This window comes from Penicillium subrubescens (genome assembly GCF_028828155.1).
Source record: "Penicillium subrubescens strain IBT 31985 chromosome Unknown utg000005l_segment0_segment0, whole genome shotgun sequence".
Taxonomy (NCBI): Eukaryota; Fungi; Ascomycota; class Eurotiomycetes; order Eurotiales; family Aspergillaceae; genus Penicillium; species Penicillium subrubescens.
Window position 1 is genome coordinate 4,225,869 of NW_026643155.1, and position 10,818 is coordinate 4,236,686.

At 50.3% G+C, this 10,818-nt stretch overlaps 3 protein-coding genes across 3 annotated transcripts; 1 reads left to right on the top strand and 2 right to left on the bottom strand.

Annotated features, from left to right (window-relative positions):
- Window positions 1–1,142: 1,142 nt before the first annotated feature.
- Window positions 1,143–4,315, bottom strand: N7473_008054 (putative eukaryotic translation initiation factor eIF-2C4; the record flags this gene model as incomplete). Its single annotated transcript, XM_057153994.1, has 5 exons — window positions 1,143–3,212; window positions 3,272–3,459; window positions 3,524–3,768; window positions 3,819–3,967; window positions 4,031–4,315. 5 exons carry the CDS (start codon window positions 4,313–4,315, stop codon window positions 1,143–1,145), a joined length of 2,937 nt encoding a protein of 978 aa, XP_057008332.1.
- A 1,382-nt stretch (window positions 4,316–5,697) lies between these two features.
- rna14 (cleavage polyadenylation factor subunit RNA14) lies at window positions 5,698–9,011 on the bottom strand (the record flags this gene model as incomplete). Its single annotated transcript, XM_057153995.1, has 5 exons — window positions 5,698–5,711; window positions 5,791–6,504; window positions 6,558–7,560; window positions 7,621–8,052; window positions 8,103–9,011. The coding sequence occupies 5 exons, from the start codon at window positions 9,009–9,011 to the stop codon at window positions 5,698–5,700; spliced, it is 3,072 nt and encodes a 1,023-aa protein (XP_057008333.1).
- Window positions 9,012–9,369: 358 nt separating this feature from the next.
- On the top strand, window positions 9,370–10,795 carry asf1 (nucleosome assembly factor ASF1). Its single transcript, XM_057153996.1, has 4 exons — window positions 9,370–9,650; window positions 9,713–9,752; window positions 9,808–10,116; window positions 10,185–10,795. Exons 1-4 carry the CDS (start codon window positions 9,542–9,544, stop codon window positions 10,561–10,563), a joined length of 837 nt encoding a protein of 278 aa, XP_057008334.1. The 5' UTR covers window positions 9,370–9,541; the 3' UTR covers window positions 10,564–10,795.
- The last annotated feature ends 23 nt before the right edge of the window (window positions 10,796–10,818 follow it).

A 10,818-nucleotide genomic window follows, 5' to 3' on the forward strand; every position in this document is an offset into this window, starting at 1 on the left:
CCAACGAATCGGCAGAAGATGCCAGCGAGCAGGACGATGGCCAACTGGGTCATGGTTCAAAAAAAAGCTATAATAGCTAAAATTGTTGTAGTTATTACTGAAGCACATGTTATTATATGTGCTCCACTTACTCCAACTTTTCTACCGAAGAAACCCATCGTCCCTCCGACTTGGAAGCTCAAATGGCCCGAGCCCGGGACGTCTTCGACGGTTAGCTGGTCTCATGGTTCGTTCTATTGAGGTAAGTGATCAACATTCATGTCATTTCTCGAATTGAAGTGACTAATCCAGATCTCACATCTAGCGCCCATTCCACGGCTTCGTTTGCCTTTCTTCCCTTCCCGAGTTGGCCCATATGGTGCTGTTCACGCAGACACCACATCGCCCATTCCACAGTTTCTTTTCTTTCCAGGCACTGATCGGAAGTACGAAAATAGAAATGGGTGAGACAGGCCGGCAGATTTCGGCCGGACTCTGCCATGGATACTTAAGCCTCCCTTTCTTTCATTTCCAATCCTTAGCTTTAGGTGCCTCGTGAATGGTACAGCGATTTCAAAGATTCGCTTTCGACCGAGTAACATTAATTTCTTTCCTTTGCACAATTAGCCCCTATATTTTTGAGGTACCTGGGCTAGTTTGTCACTCTAATGGTAGGCTCTACAAATCAGCTACGGCTGCGTCTCAATAATTTTACAGAGGGCATGGGGCATAATGCTGGACTCCGTGACTTGAACCAACATTGAAGAAATAATCCTGTATTTTTTTCGGGTCCTAATTCGCTGCTTCTTTAAAGACATGATTCATGACTGCAACGAAATACCCATCATGATCAATGGGCCAACTTTTCAGGATCTCAATTCCTCTTCGTTACACGTTCAATTCAAACACACACAGACAATGCACAGTTGGGCAATACTGGCGACGACAGATATGTAGATAGATCAAGCTCAGTAACAGGCATGGAAGAAGACGGTCCGACAATGCGACGCTCTGGATTCGAAACACATGTGTGAATGGGGGCAAAGATAGGTCAAACTTGAATGTGAAATGGAACGTGAAACTCAACATCGTCTCGGCGTTTGTGACACCAAAAATGATACCAAGTCGGAATCATCAAGAGTCGTCGCTGCTGGTGCAACCAATTAGACATACCACATCCGGAATGGCAGATGATTGGTGTTGCTGTCGTCGATTGGCAGCAACGGAATATCGCCGCGATCCGACTCCTTCGGGTTTGCCTGCATGGCGTGAGTCATTCCACGACTCACCTTGACACCACGTCCATACTGGGCTGGCTTTCCCTTGACCATGACATTCTCGTGATGACGAGCACGAACGGATATCAAGTGAGCATAGTAAATGGCCGGGTGAACCGAGACAGAAGTCGTAGAGCGAACATACTGGTAACACTGCTCATAGATCATGTTGATCAAGTGCTCTGGCTTGTGCTTGACTTCGTCCAGCAAGACAGTGTAGTGGACGGGGCGGGCAGTACCCTGAAGAGCAATGTGCGAGTAGAGGAAAAAGTCCCAGCCATGAGGACTGGTAACATCTCGATCGACCAAGGTGCTTGGGAGGGGATTGCCATTCTTGTCACAGCTGTTGCGGCTCTTGGTGTCTGGGAAAGCCCGAACATGGTGTCGCTTGTTGGCCACGACAACGCACATCTTTCCTTTCCATTCTGTCTCGGCAGCTGCAGACATGGTTTTACGAATGGTTTCCACTTCCTTCTCAAGAACTTCGTTGTATTCCGTTTCGGAAACGCCATCGCGGAAGTAGTAGATAATTGAAGGAGGGCTCTTCCTGCCAACTGTGTCGATCCACTTCTCGAAGAAAGGCGTCAAGATTTCCTTGATGTTAGAATCGGAAATGATCTCCTTGCGGGCACCATTAACTTCACGACCACCCCAGTAGCTGATTCCCTGGAGATCATTCGAAACGGACATTGCAGCCAGCGACGGAGTCCAAACACCCATCATTGGGTGAGTGACATCAGCTCCAATGATCATCGAGGAAGGTCCAAGGCCCGTCCCAGCAGCTGTGGGAACAGCACGAGCCGTCACACCTCCCAGCTTGGCGTTGACTTTCATGGCGACGTTGGAATGAAGTTGAGGCTTTCCTCCACCGCGGCACCGGTCGCCCTGAAGGACCTGAGAAGGAACTCCATATCGACAATCGCAGGACTTCTTGAGGCGAGAGTATTGACTAACATCCTGGCTGGATGTAATCATAATGATAAGCTGGGGAGGTTGACCGTAGGCTGCCTTGGCAGTTTCGTAAAGCTTGGCCACTGAGGTCCCGATATCCTCAGTCATCATCATCGACACTGGAACGTTTTTAACAGCGCCGCCATGCAACTTGAATGCCTTGACAAAATTGATCCGCCATTCCTCGATAAGCCGCTGATCCAGGTTATTGCGTTCATTTGGAAAGTAACCGATTGCCCAAGAAAGCAGAGCTTCGCCGTGTGGCTTGTAGAACTTTTTCCCTCGAAGATCCCAACGTCCATTGGTGCCTGGGTTGTGCTTCGCATTTCCAAACTGAATGTCTGGGCTGGGAAGCAGACGTGCCTTTGTCTTGATCATGGACTGCCCGATCTCCATGCCGTAGAGTGCCAGATTGTGGTCTTTCTCATGCGCAAACAGCTTCTTGCAGGTGTTGATGTGATCCATACGATCCTGCGGCTTTTGCGCAGTGTACTGGATCATCTGCGAGGTCATGAGAACGCTCAGCTTCCTGTTGTATCGCTGGAGACCCTTGAGCTCCAGAAGCTCGGCGGGATAGACGACATCGCGGTCTTGCATCTCCACAAGGCGCATGTTAGGATACTCGAGGTCAATTTTGTACTTGAGCTTGAAATAGTCCAAGACTGACAGCTCCTTGACGGCGCCCGTGGCTCTGTCCTCAATTTTGAGCATGTATTCCCGGGCGCTGCCATTCACCAGCTTTCTGATCTTGAAGGTTCTATTCGGATTGGGGCATCCTGGGAACTCAGGATTGACCAACAGCCCTTGGATCATCTTGTCGAGCTCGACATGGTGCCTAGACAACTCCCACCAATCCGGCTTTAGTTGTGGTCGGTGAACGGGCATACAAACCCTTGTCAGATCGTCTTGGTGGTTGAGTCCAAGGAGCCCTCTCATGACTCCCAAGAGACCTATCCGAGAGAAGAAGACACCATACGCAGTATCTACGTTTAGCATCAAACCACGCTGTTGGTTTCTTGGTTAGTCCAGTTTACTAAAGAAAATTGTGCTTGTAAAGCGCTTACCGGGCAGGCTCTGATTGTCTGGAATGCTCCGCGGTAAACAGTCGCAGCCTGGGGCAGTTGGAAATGAAAGTTATGCGCCATTTTAGCAAACTCTGGACCAAGGCCGTGGATGTTCTCGAAGAAGTAAGAGCGCTTGTGCTCAAAGAATTTGGATCGAGGCTCGTGACGAAGAAGATGGTCAAGGAACACTGTAGATATCAACAACAATAACCTCCAAAATGGACTTGAAAGTATAGTTCACAAGACACTCACTGAATGACTGAACCACCTTCTCGTCAAAGTGTCGCTTCTTTTCAAGCCATTCGTAGATTACCTTGAGCATAAGCTTGTGCTTTGGAACCACCCGGAATGTAACCTCCGAGAGCAGCGTGAGGAATTCTCGAGACTTTGGATTCTTCGCCTCGATGCCTCCAATTCTCTTCGGGCCTTCATAGTGTCTGTATGGAGGGTCAAAGTAAATTTTCTCCCTGATACCGTTCTTCGCCTCTTGTAATGACCTATCTAAATCAGAAATGTTCACTTGCCATCGGAAGGGTCCTGGGCTTACCAAACAATGTGAGCTCCATCATTAATAGCATCAGGGAGCAATTTCCCGAGCTCCTTACTCTTCTCGAAACACAGCCGCACGAGTCGCTGATCGAGTGTTGGCAGAAGTCTCTTGTCCTCTCGAGCCTCTATTATGGCAAGAACTTGAAGCTACAAACATCTTAGTTGAGACAGCACTTGACAAGGACCTGAATAAGCGAGACCCCCACTTACCTCGTACATGAAAACGGGCTTCTTTGGGTACTTTTTAATTGGATAGCCATTCACAGTCACCTCGATCTCCTTGCCGGACTTGCTGTACTCATTTGCCTTCTTGCCAGCAATCTCAGGCAAGGGAAAAACGACATGATCCCAATATTCGTTTGCCTTCATTCGGCGGTTTCCTTGTTCATCGGTGGTCGTCGCCTCTGTAATGACTTCGCGGTCTTCTACGGCACTGGCTAGCTTGGGCTCTCCATCGCACTTGCCTGCCTCACTAGCTGCACCGGGGCTATCCATGGTGGACAATTGAAATCCGTACTGAAAATCATTGTAAGTAAGTTTGTTTCATACATTATCATGGAGGTAATGAAAAGGGAATGGAGGAGCGGAATGATGTAGATAATAGGGAATATATTAGTTCGATAGAGAAGGTACTCTCATCGTCTGGCAGCTTTTTTCAAGCAGTACTCTGTGAAGGATACCTTGTATATCACTTACCAACCAAGGTAGATTAAGTATTGCGGTAATATGGATGAAGCTTTTCAGTCTTCATAGATCAAAAAAAGATTAGAAAATGAATAACAATGATTCGGTAAAATTGATTCCTCGCTAACAGTCACAAGGGTCTGAGCAAGAAGAAGTCGAATGACTAACAAGAGAAGAGACCTGCTGGACTCTGTATGTGTAGGATGGTGGAAATAGGAGTGTAAAAAAGGAGGAGGATAGATGAAGGAAGAGAAGATCTCGATGGGAGTGGAAGTGGGAAACAAGGGACTTTGTATACCCTGACGAGGAAAGTCTCTCAAACCTGGCAAATGTAAGAATTGATGGAAATAACCACATTCAATATGGCGGAAGCTACCAGCAAACGTGATTATTCTATACGAATTTCTTTGTGATGCATTAAGCGGTACTTTCAGGGCATTTGTACGGAAATTGTCGTGCAGGTGCTTTGAGTAGTTAGTGTCCACAAAATTCATTCAGTGTGGTGGGAAAAGTCCCAAGTCTCTTATTTGTGGCTCGCAGACTGTGGAAACATTGTTGTTCGTGAACATGAGCAACGGCTTATCTAGAAATGGTTAGTGTCCCTCGTTGGCAAGATGGGACATGCAACAAAGCACCCAAGAGCACGTTGTATGACGTCCGTAGTTCCTCGAATACGTGCAATAACTCTACTTTTGGATCCTCATAACAAGTTGGAAACTCCCGAGCTAATCTGCCACGATATTAGATAGTTTTAGATACGAGACACAATTTACGCTCACGGCTACTAAGCCCCATTGGAGAAAATGATTCAAAGAATGAATTGTGATTGAAGTATCTGCACTATTTTGGTTGGAATGTACAGATGCATGATGAAGCAGATACTCCGCCGTCGAAACTGGATGCTCAAGTTGAGGACGAGACCAAACCACGCGGCGACCGATGCCCATGAAAAGAGAAAGAAAAAAAGCCAACCAGACCGACGCCGGCAGATGCAACGGGTTCAAAGACAATCGAAAGGAGACCCAGCCACATTCTCGAGGGGTGATGAAGCAAAAGCTCCACACAGACACGAAGGAATGTCATCAGGCAGGGAAGCACGTGTCGCAGATTAGGAAGGGTATTTCAAGTGGTAAGTGGCGAAAGTATGCACAAATGAGAAGCCGCAGAGATTTGCTGCGCAAAGACCGAATCGCTCAGCGATATGATCCTGTTAGATCTTATATGTTAGCTAATGCATTAACAAAGACGGTTCATCGGGAAGTGAAATGTCTGTTGGCGCAACTTACCACCATATTGGTTTTGCCCAGAGCTCTGGGCAGCCCCAAGCCCTAGGACGTTGGCCGGGAGTGGAATTTGATCGGTACTAGCAGGGATTTCGGTGTGGCGAAGGAGGTCGACCATCTTCTCCGGCAACAAACGCACGATGTGATAGGAAGATGCGGGAGGAATGATGCTAAGCAAATGGACGACGTCCCGGGGAAGGGGAGCTGCAGATCCTTGAGGTTTGTACGAGGACGTAGTCTGCCCATTTAACTGGCCCACTCTCTTCTGCACATCGATGCGGCGACCCTGTGCGCCCTTCAGCGGAGATTCCGCACGGGCAAACTTGCGCGGACGATCAGAATCATAGTCAAAGTCATCCGCAGGGTAAGCTCTCTTGGGCGAGGTCAAAGATGTATCCTGGAATGGTGCCGGCGAGACCCGAGTCTCCGGTGCAACAACATGATGCAAGGTTTTCGGACGGGTCTGCGAAGGTGAAAGAATATGGCGGACGGTCATCGGGTCGAACGTTGGTGTCGCGTAGCGATGCGAGAATTGCTGCAGAGAAGGATCCTCGGGGTAGAGTTCGCGCATCCGGCTTTCCAGGTTGATAACTTGAACCAAGTCACCGTAGCGCGACTCATATTCGTGAAGAAAGGCGAAGATGGGCTTTGCTTTGTGGACATTCTCGGGACTAGCTGCCAATTTGCGTACAGTTGTCTCGAAGACGGCCCGGGCATCTGTTATGAAGGTTAGTAACCATTCCACAAGTTTTAGTTGATTTCCAACTCACTGATAATATCGTTGATGTCAATCAGATGCTTCAAGTACTCCAGAGCAAAGTTCTCATCTTCGGGGAAAAGCTTTGCGCCTCGCTCAAAGATCTTGGTTGCAGCCGGGTCTTTGTAGCAGTGGTACTCCATAAGAGCACTGGCAATGTAGACATCGCTGGTGATACGGCCTCGCTTACGTGCTTCGGCAAAGACCTGGCGGGAGCCGGCTAGTTCTCCGGGTTTGCCCTTGCCCTGAAGACGGCGCATCGCACGCATCAGCGCAATCCAAGCGAAAGAAACCGTCTTGGACAGGGTGTTGATCCGCATGGAGTGAGCCTTTCGAACGGCATCAATCTGTGCCTGTTTCGCGGCTTCTCTCTCCTTTGCTTCGCTTGGAACTCCATCGTCATCTTCGTCCTGCGGGGCCTGAGCATCGGGGTGTAGCTGGGCATAGGTCTCCTCGATACGAGTGACGTCCTGGGTCTCTTGGTTTCGAGCTTTGTTGATCAGCTCGTAAAGGGCATCGAGGAGCTTATCGTAAGGTTCCCTAACTTTGGCAGCTCGCTTGGAGGAATCCTGCTCAGAGTCTGAGGTGACTTCGAGCCGATCGGCCAGCTTGAAGGAAAGAAGGCAGCTTTCCGGGTTGGCCTCGATACCCTGCTTCAACATATCGGTACCCTCGCTCTCCATGTCGTTCAAGAAGCAAAACTCAGCAGCGTCATACCAGATCTCCGGTACAAATCTGAGAGCCATGAGAGCCTGCTTGTAGACATAGATCACACGGGCCTTGAATGCAGCCAGATCGTCCTCTTTTAGGACTAGCGGGTCGTCTTTCTCCCAAGCAATCCAGCGTTTCCAGATGTCAACTTGTTGAGCAAACTCCACATCGCCCTCGCATCCAGGAACTGGAGGCAACCGCGGCAGCGAGGTGCGGACCAGATCGCGAGTGATGTTTTGGAGCTCTGTGTAGGAACTACGAGCGGTCATGTACGACGGCGACTGTTCTTGCAGGAACTTCCGACCCTAGACATGAGAGTTAGTCAATTTGAACGCGCCACAACCGAGGGATTGAAGGGTCTGTACTGTAAGCTTGTTGAGACCCATCTCGAACTGATCATATTCCTTCCACAGAGCATTGACTGCCTGTGTCGGAACGCAGAGAGCTTTCTGGTAGGCCTTTCGAAGCAGGTCCATCTTCTGCTGGTCCTGCCAGCCTGAACCTCCAACGGTGCCTGGGCCGGAGCGAATGAATTCCACGTAGTCGCTCCAGATGTTGCCGCAGTCCTTGTCCATGCCGACGTATTGAATTGCGAGATCATAGGCGGACGAGATTGTTCGTCTGGCTTGTCCACTGGTATCCGTGGTCAAAGGATTCCGACGACGGACATAGTCCAGGTAAACAGACCAGAGCTGAACACTAGGAATGGTGAGAAGGGTTCTGTTGAAAATCTGTTCCAACCTGAAGAGCTCGTTCAGCTCTGACTCCATAGTGGCATAGGCCACCCATTGATCAGCCTGTTGAATAATGTCAGTGTTTTTCATTTAAAATGCAAAGCGCAACTTACCGCCATGGGGAATTCCTTGAGGAATCGTTCGTAGACCTCGCGCGCACTGTCCAACCGGTTACGAGCTCTGTGCTCTGCAATCAACTCCAACCAAGCCGAGAGATCTCCACGGGGATCTTCGTCAACTCTGTCCTGCAGGATACCCACACGGTCATGGGCCAGGCGGCCTTTCGAAGAAGGGGAGTCAGGTACAGGGGTAGGAGCAGTACTGTTCTGCACACTCGGGTCATGCACCCACTGATGGGAAACAGAAGGATCGATATTGGAAACAATGGCAGGAGAATAAGAGCTATTGGCAACATCTAGCACGGAGGCAGAGGGCTGCACCATGTGCGATGATACATCAGGGGAAGTGGTATGATTTTGATTTCCTGAACTTGGATCTTCAGACATGGTCATAGGCATGGCATTTGAATCATCCACCCCCAGTACTGCCGGTGGCTCGTAGTCCGCCTCCTCGTTGTCATCCTCGACCTCGTCCTCGTCATCCTCAATGTCAAATCCCCCAATCGTTCTGGTCTGGGGCTGCGCCGACACACCCGTGGGTGGGACCGGCGTGGATGTCTGAGACTCGGCACGAGAGGAATTCTGGGCAGGATCTGGCGCATCACTAGCAAAGCCAGTGTCGATGTCTGATGAGATCGTCTGGTTGGGGGGTGTCACTTCTGATTGTGGGCCGTTCTCATCATTATCTCCGAATTGCTGCAGCTGTTCATCTTCGGTAGCCTCTTCTGTCTGCTCGGGGCCAGGCTCGAAGTCTTGGTACTGGTCATCGAAGGTTCTGGAGGGGTCGTATTCGTCTTCATCGTCAAAGTTGTCCGGTTCTTGTTCCTCGTTCGCCGGGACCGCGGTGTCTGATTCCAGGGCCTGGGCCCGGAAAAAGGCCTGCTCAGCTTCCTCGTCCGCCATGACTGGCGAAATCAGTCAGACTGATCTCTTTGACCGGAATGTGAGAGCTTGCGAACGGAGCTTTGTTGATGAAACGGGGCACGAGACTGTAGTGGTAGTGAGGTTAGAGGAAGACGATGTTGTGGGCGAATTATCCCACGAGGGGTGTCAGCTAAAGAAGCGAAAGTCAGGTCAAAGCGACGAGACGGGAGGGGTGATGGTGGTGGTGGAGTTGAGGTCGGAGGAAGCTCATTACTGAATCCGTGAATTCATCCCGCCGAGACTGCAGCAAGCTGTCCCCAGTCACGTGGGCGGTCAGCGCGCAAGGGACGCGAAGGCGCGTCGAGCGATAGGCTCCTCCTCGCATATGCCCTCGTTGCGGTCCTTCAGACTTACTTCCCCGTGCATTCCTTGCGGTGAATCTGTTTGTTTCCCTTTTTCCCCGTACCCACAGCCTGGATTTCTCCTATAAATCCTGCATCCTTCCTTCACATCTCCTCATAGAGTCCCACTCTCATACATAACCGCATTACACACACAACCCTATCACCATGTCCGTCGTGTCGCTCCTTGGGGTTAAAATCCTCAACAACCCGGCCCCTTTCACGGCCTCCTATCAGTTCGAGATCACTTTCGAGTGCTTGGAGCAACTGCAAAAAGGTGAGCCGTCCAAATCAAAATCGGTTTGTCGTTTTTGGAAGTTCTAACCAGGGCCTACTTAGATCTTGAGTGGAAACTGACCTATGTCGGTTCCGCCACTTCGTAAATCCACCCGCTCACCGCGTCTGTTTGCCCCTCATTAACCCATCTTGAATAGCTCCGAGTATGACCAGGAACTCGACTCCCTCTTGGTCGGCCCCATCCCCGTCGGCGTGAACAAGTTCATCTTCGAGGCCGATGCGCCCGACTTGCAACGCATCCCCTCCTCCGAAATCCTGGGTGTTACCGTCATCCTCTTGACCTGCAGCTACGACGGCCGCGAGTTCGTCCGTGTTGGCTACTATGTCAACAATGAGTACGACTCCGAGGAGCTGGCAGCAGAGCCCCCAGCCAAGCCCGTCATTGAGCGTATTCGCCGCAATGTCCTCGCTGAGAAGCCCCGTGTGACTCGCTTCGCGATCAAGTGGTATGATTTCTATGAATCCCTTCAATGGGTTGCCCCCGCAACGATACAAACTAACATTTGCATTAAAGGGATTCCGAGGAGTCTGCCCCAGCAGAGTACCCCCCTGACCAGCCTGAGGCTGACAGACTGGACGATGACAGCAATGCCTACGGTGCTGAGGAGGCCGAGCTCGAGGCTGCCCTCGTCAAGGAGCTCGAGGAAGCCAACAAGCAGGGTGATGACCAGGAGATGGAGGGTGGCGAGGTCACTGCTGGCAATGACGACGACGATGTCTCGGACGCTGGTAGTGAGGACCTCGAGGAGGAGAGTGAAGATGATGATGACGAGCTGGATGAGGATGAGGCTGCTGATGGCGATGAGGACGTTGAGATGGGTGACGACTCGGAGCAGAAGGATGAGTCTGGCAAGCCTGCCCACCAGGCCCAACCCGAGGTCATGGTGCACTAAAAGCTCCCTTTCCCTATGGATTGATCCTTTTCTCGTTTCCCAGAGCCATGTTCTTTGCCTCATTCCCTCTTCCCATGCTCTTTGATGACCGTCAGTATGCAACGTTTATGACACCTTGACCAAACTATTTTACCCTCATGTTCTCCTCATTTTATCATCTTACCATGCTCTTAGTTCAACGTTGGCGTTGAATTGGGTCTACGAAATAGAACTCATCTTGATTTTAAAGAGATCAGCGCTCATGCACCTAATTAA

What these genes read in the sequence shown, in the direction of transcription:
- asf1 (XM_057153996.1), top strand. Translation starts at nt 9,542, where the DNA reads ATGTCCGTCGTGTCGCTCCTTGGGGTTAAAATCCTCAACAACCCGGCC. An exon ending in CTTGGAGCAACTGCAAAAAG is followed by an intron (nt 9,651 to 9,712) that starts GTGAGCCGTCCA and finishes GGGCCTACTTAG; the next exon opens with ATCTTGAGTGGAAACTGACC. An exon ending in TATGTCGGTTCCGCCACTTC is followed by an intron (nt 9,753 to 9,807) that starts GTAAATCCACCC and finishes CATCTTGAATAG; the next exon opens with CTCCGAGTATGACCAGGAAC.